The 26,384-nt window shown below is 42.5% G+C and overlaps 1 protein-coding gene across 1 annotated transcript in view; it reads left to right on the forward strand.

The window, feature by feature from the left end:
* The first annotated feature begins 5,381 nt into the window (after nucleotides 1–5,381).
* asph (aspartate beta-hydroxylase) overlaps nucleotides 5,382–26,384 on the forward strand; it is a 29,246-nt gene continuing 8,243 nt past the window's right edge. Inside the window, exons 1-6 of the mRNA XM_083991342.1 lie at nucleotides 5,382–5,653; nucleotides 15,214–15,372; nucleotides 16,525–16,569; nucleotides 18,446–18,514; nucleotides 24,612–24,653; nucleotides 25,510–25,986. Of these exons, the coding sequence (XP_083847468.1) occupies nucleotides 5,614–5,653; nucleotides 15,214–15,372; nucleotides 16,525–16,569; nucleotides 18,446–18,514; nucleotides 24,612–24,653; nucleotides 25,510–25,986 (832 nt within the window). The 5' untranslated portion in view covers nucleotides 5,382–5,613. The remainder of the gene's footprint in view (nucleotides 5,654–15,213; nucleotides 15,373–16,524; nucleotides 16,570–18,445; nucleotides 18,515–24,611; nucleotides 24,654–25,509; nucleotides 25,987–26,384) is intronic.

Below are 26,384 nucleotides of genomic sequence, written 5' to 3' on the forward strand. Positions count from 1 at the left end.
GCTTTTTTTTTGTTGCTGTTGTTTTGTTTGTTTGGAACATACAATCAATAGTAGGGCTATTTTGTTTGCCAACAGGAAATATACTTGAATTGTCTGTATGTTCTTATTTTATTTTATTATACTGATTTCCATTTTTTTGCTATATGTTGATATGAAAAATGAATAAAAAATTGTTAACAAAAAAAAGAAAGAAATCAGGACAGATGTGATGTAATGTTTAAGCTGCATGTCTGCCTTCTGTTTACGTGTTTATGATTGGCTGTCATCTTTGAAAGTGACCTCTTGTTACATCACTTTTTTTTTTTTGCTCACTTGGTGCAGTGCAGGCTTCAAACTACATCCATCATAAACTGTCAAATCCCTCCCAAATATTATGACACATTTAGTCTGTTGACAATAATTTGGTTTCTATGACATTCCAGATATCCGCCTGACACGTGACTCTGGCTCCACCTGGAGGACACAGATGACAGTGCTGCCACGCTCCTTGAAGGCCACGGCAGACCGTGCTGACTCGTGTGGATTTATTTACAGTGGTAACCAAAATATAGTAGGCTACACGTGGTATATTTAAGAGGTTTCAGCTGTTTTTGTTGAATCGGCCATTTATCATCATTATGCTCTATAAACCATATAGGATGACCAAGGCAAGGCAATTTTATTTGTATAGCCCATTTTTACAAACAGCTTGTCTCAAAGGTCTTCACACAGCATCATAACAACACCCTCTGCCCTTAGACCCTCACATCCACTGAGGAAAAACTCCCAAGACAAAACAGGAGAAAGCTCAGGGTGAGAGACAGAGGAGGATCCCTCACCCAGGACGGACAGACGGGACATAGATGTTGTATACAGACAAGAAAACAGTTTACAACATGGAATATGGAAAAACATGGAAACGGAATTGATCAGTTAACAAGAGCTGATGAAGGCAGCCTCTGGGCAGGCTGGACCATAGGAAAGGCAGGGAGAGCAGGCCAGCTTGATGGGAATACTGGATGGCCGACCGGTTCATGGACAGGGAGGGCAGGCCGGTTTACAGTTTTTCTCGATTGTGTCTCAAGTGCCAGTATTTGTGTGTAAACTATTGAGAAAAACTGTTATTGTTCCTTCTGTCCTATGGTCCAGTGACCAGTCATGATTTTATGATTGTGAAACTGAACTGTAATTTCAGCAGCATTTCCTCACCAACAATCAGATATCTTGTCTTTCAGACTTTTTTCTTTATTACAACCAGAGTGAGAAAGAGAGACTTAAAATAGAGAGAGGGAGAAGAAATTCTCTCTCAATCCGTCGATTGGTTAAAATGGACAACAACAGTCCTGTTTATTTATATACACAGCAGGAAGTGAGTTCTGAGTTGGTCAATCGAGACGCCTTTTAAAGCAGCCGTGAATCACACCCTGTCAGTCTATCACTGTTGACACAGGTGTGAACATGGTCTGAGTGGTTAGACCGGGTAAAGTTAGTTTCTGCTCAGATTCTATTCTGAAAGGCATGAAGACGTTGTGATTAGAGTGTTTATCCTGCGTTGACGTTTTCCATTGAAGCTTGTCCACTCAATCTCAAGTTTTGCTCATAGTTCATATTGGACAGTGCTCTGTATGAGCTTCTGTTTGTCAATTTATTTATGTAAGAAATGGGCCTACATATTAATGGACATTGATAATGTAAATATGAATGAGATTAGCCATATGGCTAATTTCCATCTCTTGTCCCATTGGCAGGTAGGTGTTAGGTAGGAAAACAAGACAAAGAATTACAAAGCTTTACCAATAAGAGAAGGAGAGAGAACACCAATGAAAAAAAGAAAAGAAAAATAGAAAAGCACAAACACAGACTATGAATTGTGGGCCAATTGCAAAATGCATTATAGTAAGGTGCTGGATTGTATTGCAAAAATGCCTGTAATAAAGTGCTAATAAGTGAAAGATCCTATTGCAGATTGCTTATGGACATGCAACTTGACAGTGGAGTCTAGATGAGTTTGGTTTCCTATATTATATATACATATAGGCTACATATTCCTATATTCCGTCACCATTCCTAGAGCCCCTGTGTTATTCATAGGGTCCAACTTTGCCTTGGGCCCAGGGTGAGTGCTATGCCCGCATTAATACGTTTTCATTTTATAATGTGTATGTTTTCTCTTGTCCTCCACATGATTTGCAGAAACTCCGATAGACCTGGTGATTCATTTAGAAAACTCTGTGGTTGTGTTGTAGTCTGGACAAACAGAAGCTGAGACCTTTGGAAACTATGACAGATACCCAGCCACTCCCTGATTGGTTCTCATGATAATGAATAACCAAGGTTACTGACCATGCTGCGTTTGCTGCAGCTGTTGTTTCATGAATTCTGCATTTTACCACTGCATAATTAACAGCTGTTGTACTGCTAAGCTCTTATAGGGCTTCCTGTCATTGTTAATGAGGGAACGAGAGCATTAAATCTGCTTCCTGTTTACACGGACTCACACATGCCCAGTGTATGTGATTGTTCAGGTATGTGTGTGTTTCCTAGACTGTTTTCTATATGGAACTGAGACACTGATCCAAACAGAAATCATATTCATTTGAATCCATTGTTCTGAAATAAAAGTCCTTGAGCTGAACTAGGCCCGTTCTTCATCACCTGTACAGTAGCTGCTGCATACATGCTGGGGTGCCTCAGTCCACCACCTTCTTCTTATCGGTATATGTATTCATTTGTACATTATTTGACAATTTTTGGAGAGTCAACAAAACTTCAAACATTTAGAATGTATCACCAGGACTCTGTGGATGTGGTTTAATCAGATTTGACACTGACCAAATAACATCATTAGGTAATTGTTATTAAATTCTTATTCAATTGATGCTAAATCTTGATTTGTACACAGGCGTCCAACAGTGTGGTCTTTAGAACAACTTTCCCAGGTGTTGGGCTGGGCTGGTGCAAGACGTGGTTGAAACTGGTCCAACCTGCAGAGACCACTGCTGGATCTGTCTCTCTAACTTTGCAAAACCAGATTTATCCACTAGGAGGCGCCTTTTGTACATCTACTGGAGTGGACAATGCAGATTTACTTTTAATTACTGTAAAGTTATTGTGGCTCTTTGTTTCCTTGAGACCAGTAAGTAATGTGTGGATTTTTTTTAAAAAGTAACTTGTTATCCCCCCTCCTCCTGCAAACACAGAGACAGACAGACACACACACATTCATCATGCAAATCAGATTCCTCTGATTAGATCACTGCTCACACCCAAATCACCTCTCCACACACTGATATAGGTGACAACAACTGCAGGCCTGCTTGTTAAAGATCGCCACCAACACCACCCGCTGTGAGATAAGTGACCAAATGGTCAGTGTTATGCATGAGGCTGTGTAGACAGTATGTGGGGGTTGGAGGTGTGACTGGGTGGATGTGCGAGATTTGAAACTCATCTCAAACCATTTGCCAAATGATGTCGGTTTTTAGGTTTTTACACCATGATGTTTTCTCTGATCTCATTGGTTGAATCAGGAGGTCACTCTTCTTTTTTACAAGACAGACTAAGTCAACTTTTTGAGCTGAGCACATCGATGTACATTTTTTCATTTATTAGTTTATTTCATAGGGACAGTGCACCACTAATCAACAGAGTTAAAGGAAAACGGTAAGTGGGCCAGAGTTAGCCAACAAGGCTAGTTTTCGTCCGTTGTCCCTGGCCAGATGTTAAAGGCAACCTAAAAGCCAAAAAAAGGCAACAATTAAGTACTTTCAAGACACAACTTACATAACAATCTAGTAATCTATCTAGTAGTAAAAGCTCATAATAATAACAAGTAAAACAGGTAAGAAGTCTGACATACAGCATGACAAAAGCTCATGGCATGCAGACATACAGTAACATGCAGACAGAGAGAAGAAGAGCGAGAGAAAGCAAGAGAAGAAAGCACAGCTAGAAACACATGCAAGTAGCACACAGAGCTAAAACATTAGCACAAACAATATCAGACATTACAAGGCAGGACATGAAACAGCATTAGGCAAGAAAACAAAAGCTAACAAATAAGCAAACAAACAGGAAAAAAACAAAACAAAAACAAAAACAGGACATATGATTACAAGCATTGAGAAACAGCACAAATAGCCTAATGATTGATTAGTGATTTACATGATTAGTGATTACATGATTGATTATTGATTAACCACTGCTTTAACTGTCTTTTAAAAGAATAGTGAGTGTTTGATTCTCTAATAGACCCAGGTGTTGAGTTCCAGTCCTGCACTGCTTTTACTGAGAAAGCAGCTTGGCCAAAGACACTTTTTCTCATGGGAACAACACAGTCTCCTCAAGCTGATCCTCTGGTTGCCCTGTCATTGATTGATCTTTGGGTTATGAATGTTTGGAGAGGAGGAGGAGCAGTGTTGTGCAGTATTTTAAAGACCAGGCAGAGATTTGCATACTTTATTAAATTATCCCAACTCAGAAGAGCATGCTTTTTACAAATGACAATTACATTGAATTAAAGCATAAATCAAATATATACAGTGTTAAACACAAGAAAAGCACCTTGCTGTACTATAGCCTACATTAGAAACATGCAAATAACAAAAAAATAGAAAATACGACCGTGACAGTATACTGGACCAAAAATGCTAGTGTATTATGAAATTTAAAAACAGGGAGTGGGGAGGGGAGGACATCAAGTCAATGTCATTTGTAATACTGCACAACCACCACAGACTGAGGAAGCTGAATTAACAATGGTTGGTTCTGGCTGTTATCCATTAATAAGTTTGGAGTGAGTCAGATCTAGCCTAGGCATCTTCTTTTGTGGTTGTGGCCACAGGAAACATAAAAAACATGAAAGATAAGGAAGAAAAATAAAATGTCCTAGACTCATTTAACACTAAAACAAACCGATCACGCCTGAATAAGTAGCCTATGTTAAAAAAAGAAAAAAAAAAGAAGAAGAAAGTGACTCAATGCAAAGGATGGCAAATAGCCATAGATGATGACAGGGGATTTAATAATAATGACGCAATGTGTTGTATAGTCCTATTTATGTGGCTTGAACCTGTGAACACAAAATACCATCAAAACAGGAGTTTGTACAGAAGTTGTTGTAGCCTAAATATAGGCCTTTTTTGTCCCCCCAAAATAAAACTGCCATATCTAATACAACTATTTCAAACAATATGTCTGTGAGTCCATAGTAACTCTGGTTGCTCTCTCTGAAGCCACGACTCTTTGCTGTCACCCTCTGTTGCTATATTCAGATCTGTCGTGTGGAAACAACGCGATGCCACGGGATCTACCATCTTGCCACGTTCCAGAGGAGCGCGAGGGGCGGGCACGAGCGAAAAGACCGTCCACACGGTTGAATAATCTCAGCGCCTCTCCAATCCCATTGGTCCCAACCTCATTCCGCCCCGCCCCTTTTGTTTTGAGGCGAGTCCGTCATTGGCGTAAAGTGCCGTCGGTCCTGTAGGGGACGTGGTTCCTATGGTTCTGGGTTTTATGAGGCAGGAGGAGAAATTGTAATTTCTTTTTACTCTCAGAGGCGCAGAACCCAGCCGCTCCACCACCGACTACTCTCCGACCAGAGCTGCACCAGCCCCGGACAGCCGGACTCTCACCATGGCTTCAAAGAAAGGCGCGAAAGTGCAGAAATCCAAAGGTGCGTCGCTGCTTCTCTTTCATTCTGTCCCGGGGTCACAGTCGCAGGGATAATGCGCTGCAGCCTTTCACTGTCAGGCCTTTCTAACTTAATCACGGCTGCGACTCGCTGCTGCTGCTTCACTCGGGCCCCTGGTCCTGGTCCTGGTCCAGGTCCAGGTCTTTATTAGCTTGGGGGGTGGTACGGATAAAGTTAGCTCGGTAGCCTGTGTTCAGTAACTCTGTATGTATGCAACGTTAGCCTACTACACTATCAGTGCGTTAACACGTCAACACTGAGCCGTGTCGGCCTCTCTCTCACACAGGGTTTCCCACAGACCCCTGAGCTCTGCCCCCTTTTATCTCTCCGCCGCTGTTGTTGAACGAGCTGCCGAGGTTGGACAGTCTCACTTCTCGGTGTGTTTTACTCGGTGTAGCCGCCGGTTTCACCAGCTGTTAATCCGGTGTCCGGCGGCCTGTTGACCGTGACGACTGCAGCTCTGGGGGATTAACGTGCAGCGGGACACTGGTGGTTGGCACGCCAGAGACAACGTTAGCCCTCTGCGGGTTTACACGTCTCTCTAAAGTCCTCGTCCAGACTCAGAGGGCCTGCTCGTCCCCAGCCTGCAGAAGCTGAGCTGTACAAGCATCGCGCGTGTGTGTGTGTGTGTACCCCAATGCAATGCACAGAGCACTCCGCCCCCCATTTAGTCCAGTCACTCATCGAAATGCTCACGTGTCAGTACGAGTGGCTGTCGGTGGGGGCTTCTACGTGGACCGGGCCCGGGGTCTCTGTTTGCGCCCTGTTCATTCAGGAGTCCCGCTGTAGTCAGCCCTTTAATGTTTAATTTCCCCTGCAGCTGCTCTACACTCACAGCTTCTATTCCCCCCTACTCCCAATAGACCAGGAGGACCAGGACCACCCCCCTGATTCAATATAATTACATAAAATATCAAACGTATTCAATGAAATCAACCACAGCACTGAGCTGTCAAAGCGCTGCTGGTAAAATACTGGTGCATTCGTTCCTATCTATTCTTTACTGTTGTTGGGTAATGAGTTGTATATGTTGATGCAGGCTATATGAAGCTGTGGTCTACAGCTGTGGGTACACTTTGTCCTCCACCGCCTGCTCAGGACGACACGCCGTAGGTCGCTCTATGGGAAACTGCGATGTGATCCGAATCCCGCTGTCATGTTATATAACCATCTGAAACATTATACTAACGTGGTGGTTGGAGGAGTATAAACGCATTTGAACGGGTTTTGTTGATACCGAATCTCAGCACATTCATATGCACTCGGATGAATGAATGGAAGGGGGAGGGGAGGGGAGGGGGCGCATTAGATAATAAACGCAGCCTTTAAAGATACCGTTTTGCCCTACGAGCTGCAGTTTGCACCTTTGACTTGCGTCGTGTTCGCACCGGGGCCTCCGCGGATCAAAGTGCAGCGTGACGGGTAGAAAAGTCCAGGGAACAAAATGTTCAGGTTTTTTGGTGTCTTTTCTCCGTGACCCCGCCCACCGCAGCCTCTATGCGTGTACGTAGGGAACAGCAGCAGCAGCAGCAGCATGTGGTGATTACAATGCAAAGAGTAGTGAGTCTGGTGTATGGAGGAGGGTTGGGAGTCTGTCAACCTCCAGCAGAGGAGACGGGTTATTCAATTATATCACAGTATTATTATGCAAGCAACGATGGAACTCTTGACATATGTTTCATCATTGCTTCAAGTGAAATGCTGCATTACATCAGAGATGAGTGTATCGGTGGGGGCATGTGGTGGATGTTTGTCTGTTGAGCGCCCTGTGTTTGATAGAGCAGCAAAGTGGGTCAGAAGTGCAGTGGACCAGAGCAGCATCCAGGTTGAGTGGACGACTCGTCCAACAATTTCACTTTCACCTCCAACATCTGGACAGGAGCTTTATCTTAATCAAGTTCTCACATTTTGATCTAATGATTTGTTGCTCTTTGGTGAAAAGCAAACATCCGGACGTGGTGTGTTAACCACAACAGAAATAGAAAGGCCCGTCCCGCGTGTGTGTGTGTGTGTTTGAGTTGGGTCATGTGATCAAACAATCATGGTGGCTTATCAAATATTGATTCAACATCAACAGTGGAGTCTAAACAGTGAGTTGTTTTGAACATGTCAGTTTAGAGGCAATCAGTCTGAAATCTCTCCAGATGTGTTGAACATGTGTCTGATTGATTGAATAAGGGATCATTTGGGTTACTGTGTTGATATGTTTGAGTCTTTCTCTCCTCCTATGTGGTGATCTGTTTATCTGTCTTCTTTGTGTTTCATGTCAACCCCTTAGGCCTCTTCTCCTCCTCCTCCTCCTCCTCTTCCTCACCCCTCTCTCCCCTCCCCTCCTCCTCCCCAGAGGGCTGGGAGTTGCTGAAGTATGCAGAGACACAAGGGTAACAGCCGTGCCTGTGATGCCGTTTTGCATCCTTTTGTGTTTGGAGGTTTCTCTCAGCAAACTAAACCCTATATGGATGGAAACATCCCTGTGTAATCCTGCATGATGGTGTGATGCTGTGGTATTTATGGAAGTTTGGGCTCACCCATTTAAATCCCTTGTGTGAGAAGAATTTAAGATTGATAAGAAAAACAAAAAACACTGCACTACTTCCTGTGGTTGTATGGTGGAAGTTGGAAAGGCCTCAGTGTCTAATTTAGTGATGCACCGAGTAGAGCTGCAACTAACGATTACTTTCATTAATCTGTCGATTATTTAAACAATTAATCAATTAGTTGTTTGGTCATGACCAATCGGTGTTTCTCAAACCACAAGATGACGTCCTCAAACCAAAGAGATACTCAGTTTATTGTCATAAAGGAACAAAGAAACCAGAAATATTCACATTTAAGAAGCTGGAATCAGAGAATTTTGTTGACTTTTTTTCTTTAAAAACGGTTATTTGATTATCAAAATAGTTGATTAATTTAATAATCAATTATTGTTCGATTAATCGATTTATTGTTGCAGCTCTAGCACCAAGTTTTACCTAATGCAGTCATGTCAAGGTTTTTCTTTAATGCCGGCATGTGCAGGTCAACTAAGGGAGTCAGGACACTGAATTTAATAGACGGAGAGTAGCACACAGACGGAGACTATAGAAAGAACATACTCACATTTTTTTAACGCGATACTATCAGGAGGAAAGGATTTGATGTGTCAGTTTTACGTTCTGACAAAAGCTTGTGCAAGCAGCAAGTTTAGCCTTAACATAACAGAGAGCATCATTCCTGTTGCCTATATTGTCTGAGTTATAGCATAGTAATCAAACTGCTGATGGGCGTGTGCTTCAGGTGTTTACATAGGCTACAGTCTTAATGCATTTACAAGCCAGCCAATCGGAAACCAGCTTTTTTTTTTTGTCTCTGTTGGAGAGTGGCAATTAACCACAGCTCGTGTGGAAACGAAAAAGTGAAAGTTGAACTGGTGTTGTTGACTGTGTGTGAGTGAGGCCGGGTTGTTTGCGAGGCCTGTGATCTAATTAGCTCGACGCTAGCTCAACAAACAGCAGCTCTGGCTAATGCGAGTGACTCTTTAGGGGATTTCTCACAACAAAGCCCCGGCGCAGCCTTGGTCCCCTGGCTGGTTTTTGTGGTGCGTGGATCACAGCCTCTGTCACTGGAATGTACTGGGCACAATCACAGATCCTGGCGCCACCAGGATGAGGCAGACAGGTCGGCTGTCAGTGACGCGCTGCAGCCAAGGAGCGAGGCCGGCTGACCTCTGACCCGCTCCCCACAGTCAGAGATGTGAGGTTGGAAGGAGTCGGCAGTGTTTTTGGGCACTTTTTTGGGGTGTGTGTGCAATTTGTACCTATTTCTGAAAACTATTACAAACCTTGCACGTGTGTGTGCACGCATGAGCACGCATGCACAGTAAAAAGCCAGAGGGGAGTGTGTGTATATGAAGGCGGTGCAGTGCAGCCCTTACATAAGACTGAAGAGCAGGAGAGCACACTCACACAGCAGAGTTTCCATTTGTCTGGAGGAGGCTGTTGGACCTGCAGACCCTGTGTGTGAGGAGCATGGCATCTACACTGGAACGAAGTGGTTTGTTAATGCATGCATTTTGTTTCTTGTGTGTGTGTGTTCAACTTGTGCAGATGTTAGTTGCTGTGCTTATCAGACTGATGCCAGTGGCCATGTTTGGTGGAGTGGTTTTTTCGCTGGATCTTTAACTCTATCCAGTTTAATGTGTTGCAGTTCTCTTCTCTTCTTGTTGTCAGATGTGCCTGTTTTTTATTTTAGCAAGGAAGAGAGTGAGTTAGTGAACACTGTCTCTGGTTCAGTCTCAGGTTTTTAAAGTAGATTTCAAGCTTCAAAGTAGTTGAAAAACACTGGATAAAGGGGGAAAAAAGAATTACAACCAAGTTTGGGCAGATGGGATAACCCCAGGCTGTCATCCTGTCCAACCACTCGTGTCATCGGCCTCTGTACGAGTTTCAGTTTTAAAAGAGCAGCGCTGCTCTGATCACTTCTTCTGCTTTGTCATTAAAATGTCTGTAATTCCAGCAGCAGTGGCCTGAAGGTGTAAACCTGAATTTCTTGCTGTGTCAGATGTGTGTGCTGACAGCAGCCTCAGGGTCAGTGTGTGGATCGGTCTGTAGTGACTGTACCACCCACCAACCCCACTTCACTGGCTTCACTGGCTTCTCTGGCTCGTCACTTAAGGCCTTTGATTTAGTGATTCTCAGATTCTCCAAGCAGTAAACTATAAACGTATTGGACAAAGTAATTGCCTAATAGGTGGCGAAATATCGACCCTTTTTTATGAATGGCTTGGGGTGGCATAGTAATTCTTGTGCTGTTTTGATCTGTGCTCTATGGTCGTCTGCTTAAAAAATATAAAGCTTTTAGGGGCGCTACTAGAATTGCCTAGTAGTCGGTGATGAGGATAATTTTACTTTTACTTTTACGTTTTTACTTTTACGTTTTTTTTCAGTAAAGAGTAATCAAAAACGTTACTGGTTACCCTGTTATAAAGCCGTTACTGTAACTGACAGTAAAATGCAGCGTTACTTGACTCAAGAAGACCAGTGACAAAATAATACACAAAGTGTACGTTATATTCACTTTTTTTTTTCTTTCAGTCGATCAACTAGATGGAAATGAGCCGTTTATCTGGAACCAACCAACTCACTTTGTAATGTGAAGTTGGTTAATTTCAGATAAACGGGAAGTTAGGGTTTCTTTTCCTGGTAGTTAGTTACTTTAATAATGTAGGGGAAAGTAACTATAACTACTTACTTACTAACGTGCCCAACACTGCTGGTATAAAACCTGAAAACGATTGGTTCAAGTGGGTGTGGCTTTTACAAAATCAAAGTCCTGAACATGTCATCTGTATCTGCTCATTGAGTTGGAGCCAACACTGACCCACATTCTGTAGACAGTAGATATCAAGTGTTTGAGTGTTGTGACCACCAGACTCAGTCCTCACTCATATGCATTATCTAGTGACTCTCAGCAGAAGGGTTTTTTGCTCAGTGTTGGATTAAAGTCAACAAAATATGGTTTCTCCTGAAACCAGCAGAGTTAGTTTTTTTTACCAGGACTTTTTCACACTAATATTTTGGCTCTTTTCATTATATACCCCAGTTTTTTTTAAACCAGGCAGGCAGTGATGTCATAGCCCCAGCTTGTGTGTAGGGCTGTGTAGTAAATGCTTACGCAGTGGAACGACCACTAAGTCACCTTGTCTGTGGATCCCAAGGTCAGGGGTTTGAATCCCCAGATGGCCGTGGTCCTGCTTCAGCAAAAACCCCTCTGGTATTTAGATGTGTGCCAGCTGCCTGGACCTGGATCATTACTGCTAGTTGCTTGGAAATGATTTTGTATTTCCTGCCTGACACGATCAAGCTCTGTGTTTTCTGTTGTTTAAACGTAGGATATTATATGACCATTTACAGAAGTCTGATGGATATGTTAATAACATATCCATCCATGGAATATAACTTATATTCCATCTTAACTCTGCTTTGTGTCTTGAACAAGTGTTTAACATAGGTTTTATTCTAAGGACTTAATCTCTCTCCTCCCTCTGTCAGCTCATGTTTTACACCATATGGACACTGTAGTAGACCATAGAGACGGGATCAGGCTTCTGGTGTTCACGGCTGTTTTCAGTCACTTTCTTTGTGGGTTGAGATGTAAAGTTTTGTAAAGTTTTGTCGCAAGAATGTGAATTCTCTTCTTTATTTGTGGTGTGTCAGGTTTTCTTTATTTGAGGTGACAAAACATTAGAATTGGGGGTGGTGTTTATGCTGCTCCTCCCAGAACACATGTAGGCCACTGAAACACACAGCGTCGCTGCCTCACACTGTGCCAACACATACCTTCATTTGAGAGTGACAGTGATGACTATGTAAACTTGGAATTATGTTAAGAGCTGCAAAATGTGAAGGCAGCAATTGAAATATTTTCCAGGCCTCGGTTTTGGCTCCGTCACAATACATAGAGATGGAGCTGAAGAAAATAACAGCCTCATCAAGCTGACGACACACAATGTCTGCAACTTATTCGTAGGATATAGAGAACACACCAACAGATTGTTTATTGAATATTGAATTGAATTACTGAAATTCAAAGATGTAGTTGAAACACAGACACCGGTTGTAATGTTTAAGCAAAAAATAGAATATTACCAGAAAATCTACAAAACATATTTGTTTTTAGCCTGGAGGATGATGAACACAGGAGATTCCATTTCAAACACCAGTTTGCACGGACAACTTTAAAACAGATGTGCATCTCTGTAGTTGGAGTCTAACTGTGGAATTCTCTGTGTAATGATCTCAAGACCTGTACAAATATATCATATTTGAGATCATTCTAATTGTTATTTCTTTTAGCATTTTCCTGAATTGGAATAATATTCCAATTCAGAAAAATGCTAAAATGACAAAAGTAATTAATGGTTCACAAACTCTTTTTAATACAAAAATGTCAGATTGAAACTTAGTTACGTTTTGTTTACTTAAAGACTGTTGCTCAGCGACTGACAGATTATTCATAATAATGATGTACTGAGTGAGGGGCAGGCAATAGAAGATGTATCTTCTCCCTGCTCCTTTCCAACCAGGGAATATGAAAGTGTTGGTTTGTTATTGGGAAAAGTTGTGATATTACCTTGGCTGGAACAAAAAAAAAAAGAAATTAATATGACAAACATTTCATAATATTCAAACTGAAGTGTTTCCCTCAGCCAGTGTTTGGCTTCTTCTGATTAAAACATATTCCTTCGGCTCCAGTGACACACAGACACAAAGAAATCTGTCATTTGCATCAGTGGATGTGTCTTTGTTGTGATGCAGTGGTGTAGCTTGAAGCCTCCTTCCTCACCCTGCACAGATGTCTGACATGAACCATGTTGATGACACATTAAATCTAGAAAAACCTGAGTTTCTAAGGCTCTACATCAGAGTGTAGGGAGGGAGGGAGACTGTCGGTGATGTTGATGGCTCTGCCCTCCCTCTCTGTGCTCTGTGTCAGGGCCAGCTGCTTTAACAGCATTATAAATAGCTGCCTTTGACCACCACAGCCATATGAGGCTCATAGAAAAAAAAAGCAACAGAGGGAGGATGATGGACAGATGAGCAGGAGCGACAGAACAGTGTTGAGGCCGAGAGGGAGGGACGGACGGAGACAGAAGACAGGAGCTCTTCTCTTCTCCTAGCTGGGCCTCCGTGCTGTCTTTGTGGCCGGGGCCGCTGGTTGTTCGCTTTAGTTAGCAGAGCCTGGACGTCGGTCGGCAGGGATGGGCGATCCGGCAACCTTGGTGGAGCCTACCACCCCCGCTGTTGTCACAGCGATCCCCACGGCCGTCGCCGGGGAGACTCAAGGTGAGGAACGTGTCTGTTCCAGGGCAGAGAAGGACAAAGCAGAGTGGGAGGTCAATGTGTGAGAGCAGGACCCGGACCTGGACGATGCTGAAACACCTCGTCTCACTCGTCCAGCTTCCAGCTGCTGCAGTGGTTTTGTCCCGGAGACACCACCTCTACTTTGTTTTGTGTAGGAATATCGTGTATACAGTATTTTAACTGAGGTGTGTAACATTGCTGGTTTTTAAGAGACTCGTAAAGCTTTCTAAACATGTCATCTCAGTATTTTAGCCTGGATTAGTTCCTGTTGCAGGTCCAAGTGTCTTTGACCCAGATTGATGATCACTTTCCGTTAATCCTGAGCAGTGTTAATGCAGCCCGTCTTGTTCCCTGGGCTAAAATAGACCAAACTGAACTGACTGATCTCTGTAGAAACACTGACATGAAGCTGACGTTGCACTTTGATCTCAGCATTGAATGAATATTGAGGCTGTTGGTGGATTTTGTGTTCAGAGTTAACACCACACATACTGTATTTATTGTTCAGTACTCACAGGCTCTATTGAACTGCAGCTTGTGTGTGTGTATTTTGAACTGTGCTCTTTAAGTGTGCGAGCAAGATTTGACCTCGCACCATGTAGCGGACTTCAACACCTGTTCATTCTCTCTGCCACTATTTTCTCCCATCATGCATTGTGGGGTGTCATCGGCATCCCTGAATAGCTTCTTGAATGTCTCCGCTTGGAGCCAAAACGGAGGGATTAGAGCAGATCCAACAGAGGACTCTGGATTCCTCACATCCATCAACAACATGTCTCAATGCTTCTGTTTGGTTTCAGCCTGTTCACTTTTCTCTCCGCTGGGCCTTCACTCAGAGTTTGGTGAGGTGGGAGTAGCCCGAAAGTCAAGGTGGGGACTGTTGAAAACCACAACAGTCAGCTCAGTGTCACAGCTCTAACACAACTGGTGTAGTCTGGCTAAACAGAACACAAATTGAACTGGCTCTTTGTAATTAATGCATTAACATCTGTCTGGGGGCAAAAGAGCCCTTATTGGTTCGATTGCTGTTCCTGAGCCAGCCTCTTATCATTATTATTTATTAGGTGCTACAATTACAGGACAAGTAGGGAACAAACAGAAGGACATAGAAAACAACTTATTACAAGGATTGACAAAACAAATTAGACAAAATAACAAGGATATGTGCTGTGGTGTTAGCGGTGCTGTACATATATTGTCTAATCTAATCACATACATATATATATTATATATAAATCAGCCACTGTGAGCCTGCCCCCTCCCCCCCGAGGCACTGGTGCCCAGAGTCTTAATGTTTGTGATTGAAATGCACTTGTTTTGCTTTGTATTTGACTTGTTTGTGTTTTTGTGGTGTTCTGCCTGTCGCACAACAAATTGCCGCCTCGGGGGATAATAAAGTTTTCTGAACTGAACACATTCGTACACCCAATGGACACATTGGTGGGGCAAGTGTGGGTTCAGTGTCTCGCCATGTACATGTGTTGCCAGGAGGAGCCTGGAATGAACCACCGACCTTCTGGTTAAATAAAGGATGAAAAAGAAAGAAGGGTGAAGCAAAAATCAACAAGGGAGAGAGAAAAAAAATTAAATAAAAAATAAATAAGTACAAAAAAAGAAAAGAAGAAGAAGATAATAATCCCTCCCCATCCTCCTTGGCCCCCTGTGAACTGAGCCCTGACACTGTGTGCCGTTGTGTTGCAGATGGAAATAAAACCCAATCGGCCAATAAGAACGGGAAGAAGGCCGACTCCGGCTCCAGCGGCAGTTTCTTCAACTGGTTCATCGTGCTGGCCCTGCTGGGCGTGTGGACGTCCGTAGCTGTGGTCTACTTCGACCTGGTCGACTATCAGGGAGTCCTCGGTGAGTACGCACCCTGCAGTCCTTTCCTTCTCTAGTATCCTTCACCTTAAGGTGGGACTTCATCATGCTCTAATGTCACCTGTCCACAAACACAACACCTGACCTGATCTAACCAGTCATCACTGTCACAGCACTACAGTCACCATGGTAACATCAGCAGTCATTACTAACCTGACATCTCTGTCCTACTTTTGATCATCACTCACTTTAAACCAGATTCTGAATGAAACAGGAAGCCGATCAGAATCATTTACTTTTCATTTCATATCTATTTATTCCATTCATGGATTACACACATTACATGATTGCACACATTACATAATTACATACACAACACCATAAATGGAAAGGAGCAGGATGAAGAAAAACTTATGATACCTGCCCCTTTCTATAGTTAGAATTGCATTGTCTTAAATACCAAGCATTAACACCAATACCACACACTATTTCAGAGAATTAAAGATGTAGAAACATATAATAATAACAAGGAAATCAAAGAAACAAAAAAGTAACAAGGAAATCAAAGAAACAAAAAAGTAGCAATGAACACAACTCATCTATCTTTTCTTTTTCACAGGCATTTATTTTTTCTTTTATAAACATATTCTTAAACTGAGATATGCTTGTACAACTTTTCAGTTACAAGTAAATCTCAGCTGACAGCACAACAGACTGTAACGTACGACTGTTGCCAAACACCTGAAGTCAGTGGATTACAAAGAGTAGGGATTACATTTATTACATCACCATGTCCTGAAGCACTCGCATTAAATTCACCAAACATCTGGCTGTATCTAAAGATGGACGTGTCTTCTACCATTGCATTGTTGATCAATTATGACATAATCTTTTTTTTGTTTTTGTTTTAAAACATCAAGTAGTGAATTAGATAAGAATGAGAGATGAGAACTAAGATAAGACCATGCTGTCCATCAGCCTGCTGCAGGTGTTGGTCTGTGGCATGTGGACCAGATCGCCTACCTGCTAACAGTGGGAGGTTCCCGTTGGCTGCATGTCTGTCACTAATCTGCACCCCCTCATGGTTCACCTTGATCTTTCTGTGTAGCTGTTATTAATGTATGAATTATGGAATTGTGGTTTTTATCTCTCTTGCTGTTGTTCAAACATGTATGTTTTGTGTTTTGCATGCAGACAAGGCTAAGGGCTTACAAATTAACCTGTCTGAGGCCTTGCAAGGTAAAAATCTGATGCACTTTTCTCTTCCACCCTGTTTTAACATGAATGATGGTTGTTATGTGACACACTCCTCTCAGAGACCTTGGTCTGAAAGAGATGAGGCTTTGACCTTCTGTTTATTTCATTTATTTACCACTGACTCCTGCCACTTCCCGTTGATCTAGTCCACATAACTACGTTCTGTTTCAAATCAAAACTATCTCTGTCCAGACTATCACACCTGAAAACATGATCATGTTGTGTTCACTAATAGTAGTTGAGGCTGATGAGACCCCATCAGTAGTGAATGGGTGTCTATAAAGGTCTGGGCTTCTGTGTGACCAGACTACAACACACTCCCAGAGTTTTCAAGGCCCAGCAGCATTTCCAAAAGTCATGTTTTTGTAGAAAACATCACAAAAGAAAATAAAATTTTAAAACTCAAACGTAGTGGTGTGGACATAATTTATAGTTTCCTTGTTTCCTATCTTCATCGATGGTAAAAAAGAAAAAGAAATCCACCAAGCTGTTGGCTGACAGAGATTTTGGCTGAAGTTTCCAAGTAAATTAGGATAAAATTCATGAAAGAGACACAAGCTCAAAGTCTCCCACAAGCTTGGTGGATTTCTGAAGGGATGGATTCACATTTTTCTCAAGTCTGTCTTAAAATGTCATAATGAGGCACCTGTAGTGGTCCCTCCTGAACGTACTGATGAATACGGGCGTGAGACGGTTGGGATCAAACCACACACCTTGGATGACCTTTCTGCCCCCTCAGCCACAGCTTCATATTAAGACAGACTTCAGAGTCTCATCCTCTATTTCCTGTCTGTGATGAATGTTGCATGTCAATAAAATAGGCCCATCTCAATAAATTAGAATATCATGTAAAAGTTTGTTTATTTCAGTAGTTCTATTAAAGGGATATTTCAACAATTTTGCAAATTCTCCTATTGCCATAATCCCTATAGTCTTCGAAGTAGGTTCATTACCTTTTAATTGTCGGCGCAAGCTGTTTTTGGATTGGCAGGGCAGAGACGCGAGCTGCTCAGCTAACGCAACAGAGTTGCGCGGTATTTTCGCACGCATCAAACAAAATACACAATCCAACAACTCCAAAACACTCTCGTAGACAAGTTGTGACCTGCACATTCACCACGCTATGAAATAATAACATATAAATAATTATATTACATTATGACACATGAAGCAAATACTCAGAACTACTTTCGCTTTTGAAATCACTCCGCCCTGCAGCCGTTTCTGGAATGTAGTTCCGGGTATGCATTTGCCTTGAAAACAACTCCATCCTGTAATGTTCCATTATTATCTCATAGCGAGGTGAATGTGCAGGTCACAACTTGTCCACCAGAGCATTTTGGAGTTGTTGGATTGTGTATTTTGTTTGATGAGGCAAAGGCGAAAATACCATGTGCCGTACAGAGCTCACGTCTCTGTCCCGCTGATCTAAAAACAGCTTGCACCGATAATTAAAGGTAATGAACTTACTGCTATGACTATTTGCCAAAAATGTTGAAATATCCCTTTTAAAATGGTAAAACTCATATATAGATTAATTACATACAGAAATGTCATGTCTTTCTTTCTTTAAATTGTAGTGATTATGGCTTGCGTTCAATGAAAACCCCAAATTCATCTCAGAAAATTAGAATATAAAAAGTTCCCTATTGTAACCTAATGGTGTTACACTCTAATCAGCTGATGAACTCCAAACACCTGCAGAGGTTTCCTGAGTCTGATTCAGTAGCTCCACTACCATGACCTCCATCATGTTCTACTTTATTGAGATGCATGCTCCCATATAGTTGTATGTAAACTGTGTGCTGATGATTCCTGTGAGAAGCAGCTGTTAATCCATGTCTGTGTGTTGCTGCAGGTAAACTGGTGGCCTACGATACCGATGGAGACGGTGACTTCGACGTGGAGGATGCTAAAGTGCTGCTAGGCAAGTTGATTCATCTCTACTTTACTAATGTAATCGTCAGCGTCCTGCAGAAAGGAAACGAATCACGTGACTTCATTGGCAAACAATTGAAAATCTTCACCGCATCATGGGTGACCTGGTTTCCCACCGTCGGGACAGTCTGACCTCATTTATTTCTGCAGACCACTGATTGTGTTTTTATGCTCGTCAATCATAATACAGTATGTGGCATTTGGGTTTCTTTTGCATGGCTGACAGTCGTATACAGCTGATTGTTACCATAGAGATAAACATCAATGACAGCAAAAAAAAAGTGTCTCTTTAAATGCTCCCATATCAAAATGCATGAAAATATGCCATTTGTCCTAGTCTGTATCCTTGGATGGTAGACTCCCACTGTCAACCAACAGCCGCTCACCTTCCTGAGCAGTTCACTCAGGAAAGTACGGAACTAATGAATGTACGGCAAACAAACACAGCATGTCTCCAAAATCAGGCAGGTTTCTAGGATGCCAAAGAGCCTACTCATTTCAATGTAACAATTGCCGATGGGAACTGGTGTCAAAAAGGAAGGGGGAAAAAAAATCGATCACGGACTTCATGATCGATTACCATGGCAACGAACGAAGCTTCAATTTTCATGGGTCAGCCCTACAAAATATGCTTTTTGGTTTTATAAACACAATGTCCTTGAGTGAAGGTTTGGCATTATGGAGATAAAGTGAGTAGATCAGACCTCACAAAACTCCACTCGGCACTTCTGACAAACAGTCTCACACGCTTAATATTTTAGGACTGTGGATAAACAGGAATGTAATTTGGAAGTCGTCTGAGTGGCAGAGGCAGCCAACCATGAGGCCATTCTAGTTCACTAGAATTGCTTTGACTTGAACTGTTTGGTCGCCAAGCTCATCCTACAGAGAGGTGTGCCCATCTTTGTCCCCCCCACCTTCAGGCATAACATCCCCCATGTCTCTGCCCTTCACATTATTTTACTCAGATTAGCTTCACTAACACACTGTTAGTTGAACTTTGTTCACTAGTGTTATATTGCATACTCTAGATCTCTCGCTCTGTATTTGATCCTTCTGCTTGAGCCTATCTCTTGCAGCCCTGTGTCTTACTAGCTTTTTGTAAAACAAGGATATGTAGACATGCTATACAAGCTCTGTTATCTTGTTGCATAGTGCAAAACAATGTCCTTTGAAACATTGTCATGAAATACAAAATATAACTATAATGAAGGCGATATAACAAGACACTGGTGTTTTGGTGATATTGAATTGTAGATCAACCCTGTTTAAAGCCTCTTTATTATTATTATTATTATTATTATTATTATTATTATTATTATTATTATTATTATTATTATAGTTAACACGTGCATCTGTTATGGGTTCAGTAATTCAGTATTAAGATGGATACCATGTGTAGTGTGATTATAGATGAGCTCTAGGTTCTATATTAATACTGTGAAAGTATCAAAGCCTCAATCCAGAGAATTACTCGCAGCCTGTATTCAGAAACTGGGCATTAAAACCAGCTGTCAGGACCTCTGTAACTTTATGACGTCACAACAAAACAGCTACATCCCTCATCCATGCCCCAAGCCCTGCCCACCCAGACCCACCCTCCAACCTTAGATTCTTTGGTTTCCAGTTTCAAGAACTCCAGAGAAGTGATGGAAAACTACATAGAAATATATATTTTTTCTTTGCTCTTATAACGACAAATACATCTTATGATTCACCTTTTAAAATAAAGAAAAGTGTTTATATGGAAACTGCTTCCGTTTTTCCTCTCTTTTTTCTATGCTCTGTGATTATGGCTGTCTACACATGATTAGAACTGAGCTCTCTGACATTGGCCAGTGCAGAGAGCTCAGGTCAACAATGATTTACATGATTTCTAAACCAGAACTCTTCAGTTCAGACCAGCAATGTGACTCCAGGCTGAAGTAATGTCATTGATCCTGAGTAGACAGCCCAGCCCTAACTGCTGTTAATAGAGTCTGAGTAGATCCCTTGCTGCCTAATCTACGCTTAAAACTTCTCTTACCTTCTCCTCTTGTTTCCTTCCCTCCCTCTCTTGTCTCTGCTCTGTTTCATTCTTACATCACATCTTGTTTTCTTCATGTGACTTTTCTTTGCTTCTACCTTCTTATTAGCTTTTTTTTCCCATTTACTTTCCTCACATCGTTTTTCCCATTTACTTTCCTCACATCGTTATGTCCCATTTCCACTTGCTGTGCTCCCAAACTCCCACTCTACATCCTCCCATGCCGCCCTTTCCCTTCCCCCGCTCTTGTTTACATAGGCTTGACCAGTGAGGGCGATGGTCAGGGTGAATCCGAGGTTCTGGATTGGTTAGAAGAAGTGGAGGAGGGTGGCTCTGATTGGTTTAACGGTTTCGTCACTTTCCTGTACGGTCTGATAAACCCGCTGGAGCCGGTGGAGGAGGAGGACCTTGGTGCCTCAGGAGAAGTCGTGGAAATGCAGGAGGACGATGAGGAGGAGGACGAAGACGAGAGGGGAATTAGAAGAAGAGGAGCAAAAGACGATGGGAGTCAGGGGCAGAAGATCGTTATAGTCGGCCTCCATAACCAATAGCCTCAGGCCAACCAAAGCAACAGAATATTCTCTGTTGCAGTTTAGAACTGATGGGCCTCAGCATCAGACATCCTGAGCCACGAATCCAGGAAGTGAAATACTCCACTGCAGTATTTTCTCCCGTTTCCGTTTGCAGGTTTTGGATGTGAATATTTCTGTGGGCCCCACCGTGTATCAGCAGAATCTTGAAAGTGAAACCCTGTCGAAGGATTTTTCTATGATGTCATTTCCTCTGCTGTGACATGGACGTGATACTCAGGAACACTTTTATAATCCTCTCTGAAACCTTTTTTAGAATCTCTGAATACCTGACTTTCCGCACAAACCTGTTGGCAGCTGCCGACAACAGTCAACGACACAATGCGAAGGGATTTGCACTTGGACAGCAGCTCAGTTGTCCCTTTTTATGACATATAGTCTTTTCTTTTTGCTGCATGCCATAGAGACTGAAAACAATTTCTCTGGACTCTTGGACTTGAAGCATGAATTTATACTTTTTTAAAAAACCTTTGTCAAGTTTAAGGCTCTTGGACTTGTGTTGGCCTCCATTTGTATGTGGTAGTTACATGCAATATGTATCTGGATAAGGAAAAACACAATAATACACCCAAAATGCATTGCAACTGGAACCCAGTGGAAACGTCTACAACTGCACTCCTGCGAGTCAGGTCATCCATACATCTGCACAGTTCAGTCACATCCACGAGAAACATACATCTGGACTCCGTTTCCATGGTTACTGTAGAACAAAGTTAGAGACAACTACAGCAGCAAAGGAAAGAATGAGACGACAATGACTGACAGTGGCTCTCCACCAGCTTTGTTTTACATCCTGAAAGGAAAAGTCTGACGTTTTTGTTGTAAAAGTTTAAGAAAGGCTCGTATCACTGGCTGTTTTTGTGCAAAAACCAAAGTGTAACAAAATCACCAGGGCAAAGTTTCCTCCCAAACAGGAAATGGATCATCACAGTGTCCCTGTACAACTGAGCTTTAAAAGTGCTGGGATGTGCTTCTGCCACCTCTGGTTTGTTGATTCCCCCACTTCAGACATGATGCTGAGCTCAGTTAGCCAGCAGCTGGCAGCAGTTTCACACTGGCATCAATCTTTCATTCTACTTTAACCAAGATAGTTGAACAAATTTCTCAAAGTCAAACTATTTCTTAAAAGGCTGGATACACTCCACAATTACAGTGGACCATAGGATATAAATAAAGATGGACAGACTCTGTGACGTCACCCCAAAGGTTTCTGAAGAACTCGGCTTGCCATCTTGTGAATGTGAATCTTGCGAATACAAGAATAGGCAGGGACACATGTTGAGCCGAGACTCCGCCGCTTGATGGAATATGCTCACCTGCCTGTCACTCAAAGAGGAAAACCCTCAATTATACAGAACTTTAAGCCTTAATGAAGTTTAAACCAGTGAGTTACATTGAAATACACTACAGTTGTCAGAAGTGTGATATTCAAGGCCAAAACCATTTTTTGTTCCAGGGTGTAAACATGTCTTTTCTAATGTCAAGTTGGACATTTTCAGTGGGGATCCAGCCTCAAACAGCCATTCAAAGAAGTGCAGTTTTCAGTACTTCAATGTTGACTTAATTTTTCTGCTGCTTGCTATGGACACATTACTCATTGGCTGGTGTGTCCAATCACTTGACACGAGAATTTGACAACGTTTACATCATCTGGACCCCGAGGCCGCTGTTATATTGTACTTTCTGTGCGCACACATGGTGTGACAAAATGTACATATTTGCCCATGTTCTTTAGGTCCCTTTCAGACTCTGCGGGTCTGTATAAAGCACATGACTACATCACACAAACTGCACAAGCCAATAAAGTGTGAATATGTGCATGTCATTACACTATACATCAAACTCTGATTCTGTGTCTGTGAATGTATGACGGCCCTTCAGCAGTGTGAGTGATGTTAGCTGAGTTAGCATAGCTGCTAAAAAGAAAAAAAGTAGCCTTCAGATGCCTTCAGCTGTGACATGGACCTCTCCTTGCACATTTAAACAGTACATGGCTCTGCTCTCCTTGATGCAATATGATGACCTCCGTGCATTTAAGGATCCGATCAAAACTTGGGAGTGCAAAAGTGAAATCCTGTCTTAACCAGATTGTTTGAACCAATATAAAGGTATGCAGATAATCAATGAATGAACACAAATGTCTGACACCTGCAGTAAGACTAAAATACTTTTTGTTTAGTCAGAGTCTGAAGGTTTTGGCTCTGGACTGCAGCCTTTCCAGTCTGTGTGGTGTGTGTGTGCCAGAGCTGAGAGATTAAGTTTCTGAAGGCTAAGACAGATGCACTGAGGAGGATTGTTTGATTCACTACTGCTGCCAGCTTGGACCAGCTGCAGGTGTGTTGCACCACACACATCACATAGGGGTGTGTGTTTGTGCATCAACAGGTTTGTAGTGAACTTGACGGCTATTAGGAAAACATGGATAATGCCTGAATTGGAAACAGGCTATACCTGCTTTGGGGTGGAGTAGATTCATAAAGGGAACAAATCTGCAAACCGTCAACTAACATTTGAAGAGAGCAGCACAGCTAAAGTCAATGGTCCCTTGAGGTCATATGCAGTCTGTGTGAAAACCCCTCTGTTAGCAGTTATTCCTGCATTAGAAGAAACTTAAGGCTGCAGCTGGCCTTTTTCTCTGGTGGCCTAGGCCCAGACTTTTCTGTGCAGACACAAGCTAATAGAAAATCAGATGCACTCCTTTGAAACAATGAGGCCTCTGACTCAGTGTGGGTCTGGTTTTGTGTCTCACTGCTCACTGGGTTACAGGGACAGAGAGGAGAATTCACCCCCTGCCTCAGTGTCCAGTTCATAGATTCAAGACCAGCATTCTCCCTTCAAAAGAGAGAATGCTTTATAGTGTATTGTTCTCCTGCTGCCTTTGGCCTGTTGGTGTGAACCAGTGTGATGTGGTGGTGAACTCAACACTACGTTTACTTCCAACTCAGTGATTATTTTAAAGCCATAGAGACATTTTTAAAATTAAACTACGAGCCTAAAGTTTACTATTTTGCATCTTGCAAATTAGCAGGATGTTTGGCAGGTGTGCTGCTTGGTTGGAGCCAACGCTTTATTTGTTTGTTGGCGTGGAGACTATATAATATATGAGCTGCACATGCAAATGTTTAACAGATCAGTATCTTGTTTTTAGCGTGTTATCAGTAAGTGTGGCGAGGGTTAAATATGACTGCCCTCCATTTAGGTGGGCTGGTTCCAGGCTCCAGACGTTGCGCATGCTGACTCACTGACACAGTAATGTTGGATCTGAGCCATCGTTAATGGCTTTACAGCTCAACTCGGTTGTTGATGCTTGAGATGAGCTTCATGGAGTGTTTCTATTGGACCCGACAGTGCATGGTGGCTGTGATGAGCACTTGTGTAGATGGACAACAAATGCTGTTTGTAGTGATGACACTGATATCATATGTGAGAGAATCCAATGTTTAACTGATGTCTTGTTCTTGTGATGTCAGATGAAAAGCCTGGAGACGCAGCCAGGGGCGGAGCTAAGAGAGGTACTGTCAGGCAGCCCCGCATGCATGGGCTTGTGCTGTGTCAGCTACTCACAACTATGTGTTTATTTGGCAGATCCATTTTAATAAATGGACGACTTATTAACATGGTTTTAAGTGGGTTGAGATCATGAGATTTTCAGCCTAACTCCCTGCCTGTGCTTTATTTGTCAAATACATGTTAAACGTTTTAAAGAAACTGGTGTTTGACTGTGAGTTCAGTGCACTACAACGTAAAACCCAAACATGCACGTGCTGCGTGATATGGCATATACAGTATATCCCAGATTTTTTTTATCAGTTTACAATTTTAATCAAAAATTTTTTTCCTTTGAAAGACGGAAAAGACTCCAAACTAATGTAATGCTTTTTATTTTATCAATATAATTAAACAAAAGCTTACTCAATTGTAATGTCATCAAGTCCACTGTGTAGTTTCAGGTGTGCGTGGCAGTCGGCTGCCTCTTAGTGTTCGTGAACTGCAGTATCTCTATTGCATTTCATAGCGAGACATATTTCTCCCACTTGGCTGCTACCTCTGTTTGAGATGCAGAAATAAACTGGTTGTGCTGCTTTTCTTAAGATGCAGTGCAATGAGCCCTCTGGGCCACTGTCGTCAATCCTCTAATGATTTAGTATCTACATGCCAGAGTTCTGTACAGGTCTACACAGTGTGGAGGAAGCAGTAAGAAGGTTATATGGCATGGACGTGGTCTTGCTGTGTAAAGTGAAAGTCATCCACATGCCTGGTGTGTGGACATGTGCAATAACATTGTGAGTCTGAGCATGGTCCTCATCCCCTAACAGCTCATTGAATGGGTGCCAAACCCCAAACATTGTCATTGATCCTCCACCCCAGAAATCTTTCCAAAGGACGCAAGCAAGAATCTCAGGGAAGCTCTGAAGCAGCAGCTCGCCATCATCCACGAACGTGTGGAGGCCAAGAAGCTGGCCAAGCTGGCTCTGGCTGAGGTCAGGCAGCTGCTGGCCAAGGAAGAGGAGGAGAAGGCGCTGGAGCTGGGCAGACAGGAAATAAGGGGCCGAGTCCAGGACAGAGTGGCTGCCAGGCTGAAGGAGGAGGAGGAGAAGATCGAGAAGGAAGAGATGGAGAAGGCTGTCGAGAAACTCCGGAAGGAAAAGGCAAAACAACAGGATCAGCAAAAGGAAGAGAGCGAGGAGGAAGAGGAAAAATCTAAGAAAGGAGAGAAAGAGAAGTCAGAGAAAAAAGTTGAGGGAGAGGGAAAAAAGGCACAGGAGGACAAAGGGAGAGGGAAAGAGACCACCAAAGAGAAAAAGAAAAAAAGCAAAGCTGAGAAATCTGACAAAGGAAAGAAATAAGGTGAGAGGCTGAAAAATCTGGAGAAAATGTTCAGAATCATGAAAATGATGCACAAAAAACTAATAGACCAATACTCTTGGATACATTGATGGGAAAATCTCAAATTCTAATTGGCTCTTTGAATAGAAAGGTCTGTCTGCTCATCTGATGCACTTCTCACTTGCTGGGAATGTGGATGGGGACACGTCAGCTGGAGTTTATTGGATGAGCAGTTGTCAAGATCCAAACTCTGCATAAATTAAGACTGCAGCACAGACTGTAACCAGGCTCATCACATAATGTGGCTCTGAGTTTGTAAATGAGATCTATTATTTCCAAACTAATCACGAATCAAGAATTGCTCATCTCAAAGGTCTTTGTCCAGCTACAGAACAGAAGCCTGTAGCACTTAGTAA

The sequence above is a fragment of the Trachurus trachurus genome, assembly GCF_905171665.1.
Source record: "Trachurus trachurus genome assembly, chromosome: 17".
In the NCBI taxonomy this organism is placed as follows: domain Eukaryota; kingdom Metazoa; phylum Chordata; class Actinopteri; order Carangiformes; family Carangidae; genus Trachurus; species Trachurus trachurus.